At 41.5% G+C, this 17,502-nt stretch overlaps 1 protein-coding gene across 2 annotated transcripts in view; it reads right to left on the bottom strand.

Annotated features, from left to right (window-relative positions):
• Positions 1-1,325: 1,325 nt before the first annotated feature.
• Positions 1,326-17,502, bottom strand: part of LOC139275228 (mitochondrial ornithine transporter 1-like) — a 51,670-nt gene continuing 35,493 nt past the window's right edge. For both annotated transcript variants that reach the window (XM_070892390.1, XM_070892391.1), the window contains exons 5-7: positions 11,991-12,163; positions 7,032-7,190; positions 1,326-1,722 (exon numbers count right to left, since the gene is read on the bottom strand). In XM_070892390.1, coding sequence (XP_070748491.1) covers positions 1,601-1,722; positions 7,032-7,190; positions 11,991-12,163 — 454 coding nt within the window. In that variant the 3' untranslated portion in view covers positions 1,326-1,600. The remainder of the gene's footprint in view (positions 1,723-7,031; positions 7,191-11,990; positions 12,164-17,502) is intronic.

The raw sequence follows: 17,502 nt of genomic DNA, 5'->3' as shown, positions 1-17,502 counted from the left end.
AGACTGGACTAGGATATTTTTTACTTTATAAAAACTGATTTTTACCTGTTCAGTAGTGCTTTTTTCCCCAGAAGGAACATGAGTGATCAGCAATGTTACAACAGGGTTAATAAAACTCCATTTCCTCCACTCCCCCCTCACCCTAATCTTTGAAATACAATGATCTGTTACAATGATTTGTCCTTTGTGATACTTCAGTAGCCTCATGATGTATTTAACCATAGTTGTGCAGTATTGAAGTGTGCCACTGAAACACCTGGATATTGTTTTCTTCGTGAAAGACTCCAATCGCACATAGGAGGGAATGGAGCAAGAGAGACTTGTACAGCACAGGCATTAATGTAATTATCCTATTAATTGAGTTATCTGCTTAATGAAGTGGCTTTTGTGTGTTACAAAACCTCAAACTTAGATCACTTCCAATGGAACTTGTGCACATTTCATGTTAGTTATGAAATTTAAACATTACCACCCATACTTGAACTACATGTTTAGTAATGTTTGTTCAACTATTAAATGTCAGCAGTTATCAAATGCATCTATCACTGAATCCATTTATATGTATAGTTATTGAAAATGTCTTCAATAAATAGCAAAACACTGATTTCCTATTTTGGGATTCCTCCTAGCCATTGTTACCAGTAGCAAAGTGTGTTTTACATGTTTTTCTGTGACTAGAATTGACTTGTGATACTATAACTTGGTAATATTTACAGAAGGGTAAAAGGATCCAGTTCCTGCTCTTTTCCTACATATAAGTAGATGCAACATTTGGGAAGTAGGACAAGTATAATAGGTATGTGTACTTTTTTTGAATGAAGTGACGTAGCTGTGCTTTTCAATGCCAAACTGTATTGGGCATCTTGCTTGCCATAACTACACAAACTCGAGCTTTGCAGTAGAAACACCAATGTCTTTTCTCTAATAGTACTCAACAGCCAGAGAAAACTGGACTGCTAGTGTCATTGGAGCCCCGTTCTGCGATGTGATACTTCAAACCTGGTCTGGATAGCAAGGGTATGCAGTGTCCTGAATGCAAATATTAAAAATACAGGCCCCAAAAGCATGTAGAGCCTTCTGCTTTAATAGCACATTTTGAAGATGGGGGCATGGGGAGAAAGGCAGTTTGTAACATAATAGGCAAAGTAGCTTCCTTGTCTATTGGCCCAACCCCCCTGTCTTTTATAAAAAGAAAATTAGCACTGTTGCTCTTCCAGCTTGATTGTGGTAGTGGAACTCCAGAAATGCCTTGTGCTAAACTAGTCTCCTGCCCTCTTGAGTTAAGTTTGAGTTGACAACCTAGGACTTGTTTACAAGCAGAAGGCTTCTCTTGGAAATTGAGAACACTTTATTAATCTTTACAAAACAATTTTGGCAACAATTAAGTTAATATTGCTTTTGTTAAATTATACATTTAGCTACTTTTGAAAGAACCACTTACTGCAAAATTGATTTGCTCCTACTTTATGCACTCCCACTTCCAAGTACAGTACCAAAGATCCAGTTTTAAATTCCAAATAGGTCCTAAGATTTGACACTCTCTCATTGCAGCACAATTAAACTTCCAGGAATAAGGCCTCAAACATTCCAAGAATACACTTCAGTCACTCATGTGTTTCATCATCGCTTTTCTACTCAGTTCATAGGCCAAAAATAATGCACCATTGGCAGGAAATGCACGTATCATTGTTGGTGTTAATCCAGAATATATTGCTTTAAAACCTGAGGGCAAAGGAAAAATACACATTAATGGAAAAATGAAACTTCAGAACCATATAAATTAGTGGAGATCTGCACTGTTGGAAATGCAACAAGTTGTTGCCCCATAGTTTTAGCTCTTTTAGACAGTTTAAAAAGTGGTTTGGGTTTCACTCAACATCTTTCACCTCTTGCTAGAGATTTAGTACCTTGTAAACAGTGGAAAGATTACATTAACAGATTATCTGGTCATTGTCATATTGCTGTTTATGGGAGTTTGTTGTGTGCAAGTTGGCTGCTGTTTCCCACATTACAACAGTGAAATACTTGGCTGTGAGACATCAGGTGGTTGTGAAAGGCACTATAGAAGAAATAGAATTGGATTTATAAACTACATCAGTCATTGAAGGTTGGCATGCAGGTACAGCAGGCGGTTAAGAAAGCAAATGGCATGTTGGCCTTCATAGCGAGGGGATTTGAGTACAGGGGCAGGGAGGTGTTGCTACAGTTGTACAGGGCATTGGTGAGGCCACACCTGGAGTATTGTGTACAGTTTTGGTCTCCTAACTTGAAGGACATTCTTGCTATTGAGGGAATGCAGTGAAGGTTCACCAGACTGATTCCTGGGATGGCGGGACTGACCTCTCAAAGACTGGATCAACTGGGCTTGTATTCACGAGTTCAGAAGAATGAGAAGGGACCTCATAAAAATGTTTAAAATTCTGATGGGTTCAGACAGGTTAGATGCAGGAAGAATGTTCCCAATGTTGGGGAAGTCCAGAACCAGGGTCACAGTCTAAGGATAAGGGGTAAGCCATTTAGGACCGAGATGAGGAGAAACTTCTTCACCCAGAGAGTGGTGAACCTGTGGAATTCTCTACCACAGAAAGTTGTTGAGGCCAATTCACTAAATATATTCAAAAAGGAGTTAGTTGAAGTCCTTACTACTAAGGGGATCAAGGGGTATGGCGAGAAAGCAGGAATGGGGTACTGAAGTTGCATGTTCAGCCATGAACTCATTGAATGGCGGTGCAGGCTAGAAGGGCCGAATGGCCGCCTCCACCTATTTTCTATGTTTCTATTGAATTAGAAATTCTGGCTTCCCAACTTTTCCTTTTACTACATATGGATTTTAAATAGTCACAAATTGAGTCATTAAACTGAAAAAATGGATTATTCTTTGGGGTTTCCATTTATGCTGGACAAATACCTACCAACCTGGGGAAAGTGTTCTATACTTAGGATGTTATTTATACGGTGCCTTTTGAAATGTAGGAAATGAAAGCAGCCAATCTGTACACAGCAAGCTCCCACAAACACCAGTGAAATAAATGACCAGATCATCTGTTTTAGGTGTTGAACCAGCAACTTGGTCTTGATACATGTTTCAAGAATTGGTGTCTTTTTTTTAAAATCAGCGTTTTCAAAAGAATAGCATTTGATCTTGACTGATTTACTCCAACATGAAACTCTATCCCAGCACCTGAAATTTAATACCATACATAATGCTGTTTTGATATGAATAGGGTAAACTGCATTTATTAAAATCTGCAGATCTAAAGTAGCATCCCCATCTGATTTTGGACTGGAGTTTAGCTCCAAAGTAACTAACTCTGCTCCTGAAGTGTTTAGTCTTAGTGCAGATGTATAATCAGTATCAAGATGCTGCTAAATGTCTTTAATCAAGTTTGCACCAACCTTTAGACAGCTGTTTCATTTCTCTGCTCATCCAGTTCAATTTAATTGAGTACATCAATGTTCTTGATTTAAAGGCTGTAACAATGACCGTTTACATTTTCACTGTATACAATTCTAATCTCGGAAGTTGCTTGGCAAGGCAGTAGAATCTAAGAACTTGGCTTCTGCAACTGCTTGTCTTATTTCTCCTCACACAAATGTTCAACTCTCCCTCTTAATTGAATGTTTTGCAGCCACTTGTATAATGACTCAAACTTCTCAGCCTACCTGTTAAGCTTCTAGTCATTGTCGTAACATTTTTGCACTGACCAGTAAAAATTTACTATTTTACATTTCAATTTTTGAACAATTCTAGATCCTTCCATTCTATCTGTCACCCTCCAACCTTCTCTGCTCCAGTAAGCAGTGTTTACCTAGTGAATCTACATTTGTACCTTCTCTATGACTCAGTCAGTATCCAAAATTGCACAGAATACTCCTACAGAGGTTTAACCTGTGTCTTGTACAGATTAATCATTTACCACCTTGTGTACCTGAATTCACTAATCTGTCGAGTCCTGTATTCTGAAATTTGCAATGCCTTCCTTCTAGTTGCAATCTTTGTCAACCAACCCTTGATTTTGATCTGGTTATAACAGCACATTACCTTTTTTCTAGTCAGTCTCTAGCCCAATATCTTTATTTTCAAACACTTAGCTCCAAGTTGGAATAATTAGTCTGTACCCTGTCAAGCTTCCATTTATCAGATTAACTTTGATCAATTATCTTTCATCCTTATAACATTTTTTGTCAAATGCTTTTGTCTTTCATCTTTACTCTAAGTTTAGCTAACTGTTCCCATAAGATGTGATCACTGCTCTTTCAAGGTACCTCCTTGTCTGCTTACTACTTAGAACCAGATCTAGAACTTTTAGACCTGTAAGCTTTACAGTCCTGAAGGTATCCTGTGTACTCCTGCCATTTTGACTACGCAGCTCTGACCAAACTTGGGAAAATAATCAATCAAGTGTTTCTACAAATTTCTCAATTCTCTGCAACACTCTTCCCTCAATATTTAGTGATCTATAAATGGGACATATGATCTCAGAACTCTGTTTAATGTAGCAATTTAATCTAAACACTATATAGTATGCAAAGCAATAGGATTTGATAATGTCCTTTGTTAGTAATACTACATATTGCACCTCAGTCAACAAGCTCCCCGCTGGAGTGGAACTAATCTACAGAACCATGGGAACCTATGCTGTCTCCAGGCCAGATCCAAGACCACCACAACCTCTATCGTCAAGTTACAGTAGGTGGACAATGCCTGTGCACAGAGGTTGCATGCCAGGACATAGTTGAAGTATTTACTGAGGTGTACAAAAGCATAGGCCTTACGCTAAACATCCATAAGACAAAGTCCTCTACCAGCCTGTCCTCACCGCACAGCACGGCCCTGGACAATGTGGACCACGTCCCATATCTTGGGACTCTCCTATCAACAAGAGCAGGCATAGACGACAAGATCCAACACTGCCTCCAGTGTGCCAGTGCAGCCTTTGGCCACCTGAGGAAGAGTGTTTGTTTGAAGATCAGGCCCTCAAAACTGCCACCAAGCTCGTAGTCTACAGGGCTGTAGTAATACCTGCCCTCCTATATGGCTCAGACGTGGACCATGTACAGCAGACACCAATTTGCTGGAGAAATATCACCAACGCTGTCTCCGCAAGATCCGACAAATCCCCTGAGGACAGCCGCATCAACATCAGCGTCCTCATTCAGGTTAACATCCCCAGCATTGAAGCACTGACCACACTCGATCAGCTCCACTGGGCAGGCCACGTAGTCCGCATGCCAGACACGAGACTCCCAAAGCAAGTGCTCTACTCGGAGCTCCTTCACAGCAAACAAGCCAAAGGTGGGCAACGGAAACCCCTCAAAGCCTCTCTGATAAAGTGCAACATTCCCACTAGTCCCTGGCCCAAGACCGCCCTAAGTAGAGGAGGCGCTAAGCACCTCTCATCTCAACGCCGAGAGCATGCAGAAATCAAGTGCAGACAGCGGAAAGAGCATGTGGCAAACCAGTCCCACCCACCCCTTTCCTCAACAACTATCTGTCCCACCTGTGACAGAGACTGTGGCTCTTGTATTGGACTGTTCAGCCACCAAAGAACTCACTTCAGGAATGGAAGCAAGTCTTTCTCGATTCCAAGGGACTGCCGATGATGATGATGGACATTCTTCCCTCTAGTTTCTATGCCTTCTAAAAACCAATAGCCAAGAATATTTAGTGCTGGCAGAAGCCAAAGTTGTAAAATCAAACTTTCCATAGTAATGCGTGCTTCTGGTTTCCGGGTGGTGAATTTCTGTGGAGATTCTGCTGCTCTTGAATACTCCAGATTGCCATAACTTAAGTCACCCCCACCTCCCCCTATTTTTATTCTGAAGGTATGTGTATTTATTTAGACCTTATAATACTGACTCTTGCATTTTTCCCTTGGTACCATTACCTCATATTTTCTATAAAGGACCCCCACCTTAAATGTAAACACTGCATTAATTTAAACTTGCCTCTCTATTCTTGATACCAGGTTAGATTGATGGCTAGGATAGAGTCTGTTCATTCATGGTAGCACTCCCAAGAATATTAGCCTCAAGCCAGTTTGGCTTTAATTGCTTGGTTTTCCCAACAATTGGTTTCCATATTACAACCACTTATCTAACCCTCCCAATGGGCTATCAATTTGCCCAATTTTCCACCAGAGGCAACATGCCTTTCTCTCCAACTCACATCAATATGGATTACCCTGATCATTGAATTTCTCCACCGTTCCCCTCCCTGTTGATCTTCCCCAGTCAATAGTGCTGTGGGCCATATACTATCCACCACACCAGTTTCCTTCGGTAACTACTCTAGATCCTCCACAAACTCTTCTCTAGTATGCAGATATATTGTACTTTACTCATCCTATCATGTTGGTACACTTTCAAACATCCACCCCTGAAATTTGTTACCTCTTTTTTGCACAAGCCAGAGAAAGGAGGGAAGAATCTAGCAATGCATCCACTCAACTCTATATATAATGCAATATCAGTGGGTGAAAAGCTTAATGATTGGAGCCATTGAAAATTTTAAAACAACCAAAAAGGAAACGTTCAAGCTAGAATAGCTACATCCAACTAACCAATGAAGAGGTTGTAGGGGTACGAGACAGGCTTTACACAGATTAGAACCTGCCTAGATCAATTGTCCCTATTGGCTGCGCTCGGTACCCTCGACCAGGTCCCCTGCATGGAGCACCTCCAGAGTAGTCTACCTTCCCTGCTATTTCCTACACAATATTGCTAATTCTACTGCCTTGAAGTGACTATGTCCCTGCTTGAAATCGGAAGGAGAGAAGAATACCAAATCATCAAACCTGTGAGAAGGGCGCACACAATCTTGGGCCATTTGAAGCAGATTCTCAACTGTAGAGAATGTTTTTTTATAATTAATTTATTTTGCACGATAAGCAAGTTGCCCATGAGCAGGAAGCATTCAGCCACCCATACCTGCTGTGACTGATTTGCAATAGTTAAGTTATTCAGTCAAAACAGATTGGGGTGGTAAATACAATTAACCTAATTATTTGTACTAGTAACACCCGCCTTACCTTCTTTCATAAGAATATTTCGGAAAGTACTAAAGAAACCAGCCTGCTGGCCTGTCATTGAGAGGACCTGTATACGAGACTTCACACAGTCGATTGGATAAACAGCAATCCACAAGCAGGCACCTCCAAAACCACCACTCACCATCAAGGGAATAGGACCTATCCAAATAGAATTAGAGGTGGTTAACTCGTATAGCACTAACCAGAACAAGTCTTCATCCACTGCATGTATTCAACTATACTGATAGTAATATGTAAAGAGATATTTGAAAGCTTAGAGAAAATTACATTTAGAATTTTTTTAAAAATATAAAATAAAACACGCAAATGGATCCAGCTTAGTACAATTGAATGTTGCAAAACTGTTCACATTCTTGTACCTGGTCAGTAGAGATAATTGCTGAGTGTAGCAAGGCATTTCCCCATAGGAAGGACGGGATAAGCTGGTGAATCATTCCATAGGTGATCCACCACCACTTTCAGGGCAACGAGGAATGGGCAATAAATGCCAGCCTTGCCAGTGACACCTACATCTTGTGAATTATTTTTTTAAATACTCCCTTGCACAATGGTAGTAAGCTGAAGGATTTTTTTCTGCATTCCTTTTCCTGAAGGAGCCCCACACTTTTCTAATCTAAACAGTAGCAAAGATCAAAGATGTTTGATCATATTGCACAAGTTATCCACTGTTTTATAAACATGGCAATATTCAGAAAGTTATGAGAGCAGCACAGATCCTTCAACCTCCTTCCACAATTTCCTGCTCTTCATTCTCAGTGTGATTTGATTCACCGTGTTCTTTTGCTTGCGTCACTACAGCTTTTTAATCTTATCAGCAGCTAGTCCTCGACAATTTGCTTCTCATACTGCTGATGCAGTGCAGCAGTGGTGTCCAGACAGTGATAGATTCCAGTTCTCCTCACTTGCTGCCTTGGCTGAAAGTGTAACCAATGAAAATACACAAGGAAGCACATGTGATTGGGGAAATTCAATGGGAGAATAAAAATCCTACTTTAGAAATAAGAATTTGAGAGTGTAAGAACACCAGAGAGTTAGTTAATGGAGAAAGCCAAACCATCACCCACAACTGCCATCCTTTACAGACTGTTGCTTGAAATTGTTAGGAAGCCACCCATCTAGCCTTCCCCCATGTACTGTGTAAAGGGTACCTCCACAGTAGTTAATATTTTCCCAGCTGAAGGCATGAAATACTCGCCCACAATGTGGAAATGGTAGCATATATAATATACACACTTTTTTTCTAAATTGGTTAAGATTGATATGGTGCTTCCGTTTGAAGACTGAAGACAACCCTACAAAAAGAGGTAATTTGCATCTTTCCTTCACAAAGCACTACTATTCTGTATCAACTGACTTCCCCATTTCAAAGTGATGGCAGGTGCGGATTAACTAAATATTAGATAGTTAGTAATGCAGCAAAGATGTTTTCCAGGTGAGCAATTTTACGGCCAAATATCTAACTGCTTAAAAAGGAGAGGACATAAGCTGGTGATGTACCATGTTCAACATCCAGCTGCTGTGTTAAAGGGAGTTTGTTGGGATTAGCTTTCAACCCCCATCCATTTAAAAGAGGGGTTTATGGTCATGATGCTTTCCAGAAGGGGAAAGTGGGAGATTATTTTTGGCCTTCACATAACATTTTAGAATTAGGCCATTTTGGGCAGCCTATCTTCAAAAAAAAATACTAAGTTCCAGGATGTTTTTGAGCATAGACTACAAAGAACCTTGCATTCATTGGAGAAAAGACTGCAGCCTGAAATCCTGAACTGCACTAGCCCAGCCTAATGTCAGGAGTTCCAGTAGGCTTTGTATGGAATATAGGCTCCACCTGTCAACATAGAAGGGTATACATTTGGGGGCAGGGACTCAGGCAAGAGTTCCTGAGCCCCAGCCCTCTAAAAGGACCAGGACCAGGCAATGGTAAGCCTCAGGGGACCAGGTATACCAAGCCCCCCCTGCCGCTGCCAACCCCTACCTCAGGGCCTGGATCCTCAAACTAAAATATGCAAGGAATTTGAAAAATGTAAATGCAAAGTGAGCCAGCAATTGCAGCTTTTTGGGGGGACGCAGGTGCCCCAACAGCCCCCTCCGCTCAGTCCAGGCACCTTAATTTGAGTTTTGCAGTGTCTGAGGACAAGCAGATGCCTACCTGCATCACACAATAGGGAAACCTAACACAGTGGAGGTTCCTGGCAGACACATGCTGCCACTTATACAAGGATGCCCCCCCCTCCCACCCCACACAGCTGATTTTCAGCCTGTTTAAATAGCCTGTATAAATCTACATTTTCCAAATTTGGATCAGATTTTTTCCACAGGGTACCAGTGGGCATGAGTTTATAAAAAATCTTGAGCAAGACTGGAGATTAGAATTTCCCAATCACCCCTTCCCATAAAGTAATGCTGTGTCAATTAAATGGCCCTTTTAAAAATGGATGACTATCTTTTATAACTCTACATCCTTTAAAGACAAAAAAAAAAGTATTACGTACTCTACACAATACGGCTGTGAGGACCATGGACAGGTCATCTATGAATCCAACTTTTTTGGATTAAAACAGTTAGTTGCAAGGTTGGATTACTATCCTCAATTTCTACTTTTCCACCTTTTCGGGAGCAGGAAAGAATTAAAGTTTTCTTGAAGATTTACTTTTTGGTTGGTTGCCCTTTTCTTTCAGAAGACTGAAGTGTATAATGGGTGTAGAAATAATGCGGCAAATGGATTTTTCTCATCTCATACTTCACATTAGGAGATTGGTAGGATCAGTGAGGTAGATCTTGACTTCAAAATCGGGAGAGATGTAAAATGGGCTGCTGACTTGCTCACTTGCATCCGTTTTACACAAAAGTCAAGTTATTAAAGAACAAATTCCTTCAATTTTGAATTTTAGGCTTTCTGAATACTTTAAGGCCATTAAGACCTCCACTACTTAAGTAGAAGGCCTTAATAATTCAACAGCCAGGCTCAATTGCTATGCACATGGCTGAGGTTTTCATCTCTCCAGTCGAAATATAAGCATACATGCCAACAATCACATTTTGGCTTCAGTCTACATTAGTATTTGCTGACAACAATTCAGCACAGACCAGCCCCTTTCCCCTCAGCACTGTTGATTTATGAAAACTATTCCAACTGCTGCAGATTGTCGGCGGGAAATCGTGCGAGAAACGAATTTCCCGCCTACAGTATGCAGCTGCCAGGATCATTTTTACTAGCAACAGCACTCTGGCAGGAGCAGGAGGTGGGAAAATGGATGACAATGAAGAGGGCAGAAATTGGAAGCCGTGCTTTCAGGAGTGCCAGCATTAACTGAGGGAGTGGGGAAGGAGCAGCACGTTAGGGCGGATGGGGACAGAGTGCTAGCAGGAACTGGATGGGAGAGGGAGAAGAATGTCTACATGAACAGGGTGAAGGGGTGGTTGAGAAGTACAAGAATAGCAGGTTGAATTGAAGGAGGACGAAGATGAACATGATCAGTTTAAACTGGGAAAGGTGGAGGAAAAGTGTGTCTCTGACACAAGTATGGAGTTAGATGAAGTAAGGTATTTTCTGGGGAGGGGAAGAGAAGATGTAGGAACATCTAAACAGAATCACATGCAATATTCCCTCCCATCCAAGGCAAGTATCACCTTGGTACGGACTATTTTCATAGAGAAGACTAGGTAACTTTTGGAAAAATGATTGCTGAAAATCCAAGTGTTACTTTAATTATCATGAAGTATAAAAGTGCATTATTTTTAATGAAAAAATACATTTCTAGGGTGCACCAATTTTATACAGTAAACATTTCAATTCCCCTCTTCAAGCTCTCATATACTTTTCTTCAATGCAAGTGAGGGAATTTTGGGTCTATATTTACAGCTTAAAGATTCTTATCAGCTTCGTAACTTGTTTTCATGTGCCATAGGCTTAGAATCAGGGCCAGCTTTAAATAGTTGGGGTTTTGTGACTAATGTGAGCTCCTAATTTTCTAGGTTTGTGTGTATGTACAAGGTGTGGGGTAGTGGGTATGCATCAGACTATACACATTTTCATGATATCCAACAGCTTGGTTTTCGAGACTCTTAAAATCTGTTGCTTGAATTTGAGATTTAACTGCCTATACTTTCTGCAGGATTCGGAAATGGAGGGAATACATACAGGAACTGGTTAATCTAGGAGATGAAGCACTTGCCAAGAATATTGGGCTCTGCAGTCCTGGAACAAAAACATGGGAGCTTCCTGTTGGAATATTCCACCAAAAGGTCCAACTTTGGAACACCCCTCATCTGAAAAAGGAAATCTGTTTGTACTGTGAGAATGCATCAGGGGGAAGTGGCTGTGTGCTCTCACTAAATGTTGAGGCGAGGTCATCACTTCTGAAACCAGTACCTGATCCAAGAGTGTTTACTGTAGATAATGCAAGAACATGTTCTCCACCCCACCCCCCCCTAATTGTTGATAAACCAAATTGGTCCCACAAAAAAAGTTCTTGATTTTTGAAGGATTAGAACTAGCCTATTTCTAGGTCACTAGGATTCTATCTGACTAAAACTGTCAAGTCCAGTAATCTTTTAAATGGACTCACCATCCTAGTCACATCTGTGACCTCCTCGTTACCATATCTTTCAAGAAACCTCAAAAAAGAATATTCCCCATTCAATTTTCATTATTTAGGAGATGGACTTATCCTACAGTGGACGCAAATGAAGAATGATGCTCCGCCTTCCAAATTTATGAACAATCATATTCAATCCTAGAAACTAATGTTAACATTTTGATTTTAGCCTTTTGGTTTCAGAATAATGACTACTAATTTTGCGAATTGGTCACATTGAAATTCCTATTACAACACGCGAACAGTTAAGAAAAGTAACCATTTGGTTTCAATCTGCTTCTAGTTTTCAATTCTATTCTGTTGTAATAAACATCGTCTCCCATTTGAATCAGGTACTTACCTAGATTATCTTTGGACTGGCCTGCACCAGCAAAAAGGGTGCGGCTGAATTCATAGCCACCAAAGAAAAAAAAGTAGCCAGGCATTTCCCTCATCAAAGTGCTTGATAGACCTTGGTACATGCCAGCAGGGCCCTGAGTTTTCAGAACATTTTTGATCACTGCCCAAACTGTACTGAAGGAAAAAAAAGGTGCACAAATTGAAATTACGATCCAGATTACAGTTGATAGCATCCTGTTAGCAACACCTACAGCAACATTCATTCATGCAGTTTTATTGAAGCACGTCACACAGCAAAATCTATACATAATGGATGTATTTTGATTCCCCACCTGCACTACTTTTCAAAGAATAGGCAACCTCCTCCCAGACCTCTGCCAATAAATCCTCTTAAACCAGTCTCTGAGAAGGAAGATCAGCGCACCCCGCATATGTACTCTTCCCTCTTGTAGCATTTTATTTGCTATCTTTCTCTGATGGCTAAGGGAATCACAACTCAATCTCATTTCTCTTCAGCATTATGGAAAGTCAATAACACTGACACAAAAGTTCCAAAATTCACTATATATAAAGCTAACTCTCCTTTTTCTAATGAAATTAGTGCTTGGTACTAACAACTTTATGAATATAACGCAGCGCTGAAGCACATTTAAAAAGGTGCCAACTTTCAAGATCGCTAGCCCATTGACGTGTCGGAGCGTTTTTCATAGGTTGATTCACAGCTCCCAGTCAGTAAACCTGCAACACCTTAAAAAGAAAACCATGCTGTACAGACTGCGACACAGTATCTGGGGGTGAGAATTCCTCTGTAGCAAGATCATAAATTTATTTATGAAGATTTTCTCCATTTGCAATTTCTAATGAAACCTTAAACATGTCACTAAGTATAGTGATCATAGTGATTCTTACTGTTTTGGTGTCTAATTAAACATAAGTTCATAGATCCTAAACTCCTTTTGGGCATTTCACATAAAAATATGTTTTTAACCACAAATGTCCCTGTAGAGAAGCAGGAATGTACACAACTAGTTATGGTCCAAAAAAAGAGTAGACTCCTTCCCAAGTGTTAATCTCTGAAGCAAACTCATTCTTCACGATCTATGGTCTGGAGTCATCAATTCCACTGCAAGCCGACAGCAATGCAAGATAGCTATTCAAAATGTTAGCATTTGACCACAGCATGGGTGTGTTACATTGGTACACACAAGTATGTATGCAGAGTTCATCACCCATCCTTCGGTTTAATTAAGTTCATATTGGGGGGGGGGGGGGGGGGGGGAAATTAACATCCACAATCCAGCTGTGTTGCATTGTGTTACAAATGTGAGTATTCAATACACAGGGCAGTCCATTCTTAAACATTTTCATTTTGCCTTGCAACCAGTTTGCAAAGGTGTGCTGTTGGCATGCAAGGACTGATTTTATTCAGTTATAATAAATGGATGGAAAGCAGTCAGCAAGCGTGCTACGATTTCCTGATACACACCTTCAGTGGGCACGGATCCCTGCCTGCCTGGAGCACGATTTGGCAAATTGTCCCTGTATTGCTTGCACCCAATTCAGGTTTCATATTACTGAATAATAAAATACTTTATAGAAGGAAAAAAAACAACTTAGATTTGAACAAAATAATCCCAACAGGAGACTACACAAAGATAAATATTTATCTCTTTTCTCCCCACCCCCCCTCCCCCTCCCCTTGAGGTCTCCTTGTATGACAAACCATTCCACTGCGAAAACTTTATGCAGATTAACATCTGCAAACATTGCTTTGTAACTGAACAGAATGAGGTGACTCAAATGGACTTCTCTCTGTGGGGGAATGGGTCAGGTTTCTACTTGGTGTCTTTCCTCAGCCTGCAAGAAAAAAATAATCTACTCACTTGCTACATGTAGAAAATTCTGGAAAGAAGCCAATTTTTTCTCATTTATAATTTCTGGTATGTTTATTCCCCCCTCCCCTCTCCATGTCATTCATCTTGCTACACCGTGCACCATCCCCAAAACAATAGGGCCTGCAGGTAACCCGCTCCCAGGCTTCTGCCAGTGCTATTCTCTAGCCACTCTAGAACTGGAGTAGAGGCTATGCTGCAGGCACGTGTTAATTTTCCCCCTCTTTCTGCTGCTCTCATGTAGCCTGACCACACCACAGCTCATATGAAAGTGTCGCTGAAATCATCAGCTTACTGGGTGAATAATGGATACAAGAGTGGGAGAGCTATAGTGATAGGGGATTCAATTGTAAGGGGAATAGATAGACGTTTCTGCAGCCGCAACCGAGACTCCAGGATGGTACGTTGCCTCCCTGGTGCAAGGGTCAAGGATGTCTCTGAGCGGGTGCAGGGCATTCTGAAAAGGGAGGGTGAACAGCCAGTAGTCATGGTGCATATAGGTACCAATGATAAGTAAAAAAGTGGATGAGGTCCTACAAGACAAATTTAGGGAGCTAGAAGCTAAATTAAAAAGTAGGACCTCAAAAAGTAGTAATCTCAGCATTGCTACCAGTGCCACAGTAGGAATTGCAGGATAGCTCAGATGAATACGTGGCTTGAGGAGTGGTGCAGAAGGGAGGGATTCAAATTTCTGGGACATTGGAACCGGTACAAACCGGACTGTCTGCACCTGGGCAGGACCGGAACCAATGTCCTAGGGGGAGTGTTTGCTAGTGCTGTTGGGGAGGAGTTAAACTAATATGGCAGGGGGATGGGAACCTATGCAGGGAGATAGAGAGAAGTAGAATGGGGGCAGAAGCAAAAGACAGAAAGAAGAAAAGTAAAAGTGTAGGGCAGAGAAACCCAAGGCAAAAAGCAAAAAGGGCCACATTACAGCAAAATTCTAAAGGGGCAAAGTGTGTGAGAACAACAAGCCTGAAGGCTCTGTGCCTCAATGCGAGGAGTATTCGGAATAAGGTGGACGAATTAACTGCGCAGATAGTACTTAACAGGTATGATGTAATTGCATCACGGAGACATGGCTCCAGGGTGACGAAGGCTAGGAACATCCAGGGATATTCAACATTTAGGAAGGATAGACGGAAAGGAAAAGGAGGTGGGGTGGCATTGCTGGTTGAAGAGCAAATTAATGCAATAGTGAGAAAGGACATTAGCTTGGATGATGTGGAATCGGTATGGGTGGAGCTACGGAATACCAAAGGGCAGAAAACGCTAGTGGGAGTTGTGTACAGACCGCCAAACAGTAGTAGTGAAGTTGGGGACAGCATCAAACAAGAAATTAGTGATGCATGCAATAAAGGTACAGCAGTTATCATGGGTGACTTTAATCTACATATTGATTGGGCTAATCAAACTGGTAGCAATGCAGTGGAGGAGGATTTCCTGGAGTGTATTAGGGATGGTTTTCTAGACCAATATGTCGAGGAACCAACTAAGGAGCCGGCCATCCTAGACTGGGTGATGTGTAATGAAAAAGGACTAATTAGCAATCTTGTTGTGCGAGGCTCCTTGGGGAAGAGTGACCATAACATGGTAGAATTCTTTATTAAGATGGAGAGTGACTCAGTTAATGCAGAAACTAGGGTCCTGAACTTAAGGAATGGTAACTTCGATAGTTTGAGGCGTAAATTGGCTAGAATAGACTGGCAAATGATACTTAAAGGGTTGACGGTGGATAGGCAATGGCAAACATTTAAAGATCACATGATGAACTTCAGCAATTGTACATCCCTGTCTGGAGTAAAAATAAAACGGGGAAGGTGGCTCAACCGTGGCTAACAAGGGAAATTAAGGATAGTGTTAAATCCAAGGAAGAGGCATATAAATTGGCCAGTAAAAGCAGCAAACCTGAGGACTGGGAGAAATTTAGAATTCAGCAGAGGAGGACAAAGGGTTTAATTAAGAGGGGGGAAAATAGAGTACAAGAAGAAGCTTGCCGGGAACATAAAAACTGACTTCAAAAGCTTCTATAGATATGTGAAGAGAAAAAGGTTAGTGAAGACAAACATAGGTCCCTTGCAGTCAGATTCAGGTGAATTTATAATGGGGAACAAAGAAATGGCAGACCAATTGAACAAATACTTTGGTTCTGTCTTCACGAAGGAAGACACAAATAACCTTCCAGAAGTACTAGGGGACCGAGGGTCTAGTGAGAAGGAGGAACTGAAGGATATTCTTATTAGACGGGAAATTGTGTTAGGGAAATTGATGGGATTGAAGGCCGATAAATCCCTGGGGCCTGATAGTCTGCATCCCAGAGTACTTAAGGAAGCGGCCCTAGAAATAGTGGATGCATTGGTGATCGTTTTCCAACAGTCTATCGACTCTGGATTAGTTCCAGATTAGTTCCTATGGACTGGAGGGTAGCAAATGTAATACCACTTTTTAAAAAGGGAGGGAGAGAGAAAGCGAGTAATTATAGTTAGCCTGACATCAGTAGTGGGAAAAATGTTGGAATCAATTATTAAGGCTGAAATAGCAGCGCATTTGGAAAGCAGTGACAGGATCGGTCCAAGTCAGCATGGATTTATGAAAGGGAAATCATGCTTGACAAATCTTCTGGAATTTTTTTGAGAATGTAACTAGTAGAGTGGACAAGGGAGAACCAGTGGATGTGGTGTATTTGGACTTTGAAAAGGCCTTTGACAAGGTCCCACATAAGAAATTGGTGTGCAAAATCAAAGCACATGGTATTGGAGGTAATATACTGACGTGGATAAAGCTGGTTGGCAGACAGGAAGCAGAAAGTCGGGATAAACGGGTCCTTTTCAGAATGTCAGGCAGTGACTAGTGGAGTGCCGCACGGCTCAGTGCTGGGACCCCAGGTCTTTACAATATACATCAATGATTTAGATGAAGGAATTGAGTTTAGTATCTCCAAGTTTGCAGATGACACTAAACTGGGTGGCGGTGTGAGCTGCGAGGGGGATGCTAAGAAGCTGCAGGGTGACTTGGACAGGTTAGGTGAGTGGGAAAATGCATGGCAGATGCAACATAATGTGGATAAATGTGAGGTTATCCACTTTGGGGGCAAAAACGCAAAGACAGAATATTATCTGAATGGCGGCAGATTAGGAAAAGGGGAGGTGCAACGAGACCTGGGTGCCATGGTTCATCAGTCATTGAAAGTTGGCATACAGGTACAGCAGGCAGTGAAGGCGGCAAATGGTATGTTGGCCTTCATAGCTAGGGGATTGGAGTATAGGAGCAGGGAGGTCTTACTGCAGTTGTAAAGGGCCTTGGTGAGGCCTCACCTGGAATATTGTGTTCAGTTTTGTTCTCCTAATCTGAGGAAGGACGTTCTTGCTATTGCGGGAGTGCAGCGAAGGTTCACCAGACTGATTCCCGGGATGGATGGACTGACATATGGAGGAGAGACTGGATCAACTGGGCCTTTATACATTGGAGTTTAGAAGGATGAGAGGGGATCTCATAGAAACATATAAGATTCTGACGGGACGGGACGGGACAGGTTAGATGCGGGAAGAATGTTCCCAATGTTGGGGAGGTCCAGAACCAGGGGACAGAGTCTTAGGATAAAGGGTAGGCCATTTAGGACTG

The sequence above is a fragment of the Pristiophorus japonicus genome, chromosome 10 (assembly GCF_044704955.1).
Source record: "Pristiophorus japonicus isolate sPriJap1 chromosome 10, sPriJap1.hap1, whole genome shotgun sequence".
Classification (NCBI taxonomy): domain Eukaryota; kingdom Metazoa; phylum Chordata; class Chondrichthyes; family Pristiophoridae; genus Pristiophorus; species Pristiophorus japonicus.
Note: the sequence above shows the minus strand (reverse complement) of the source record. Positions and strands in the feature narration are given on the sequence as shown.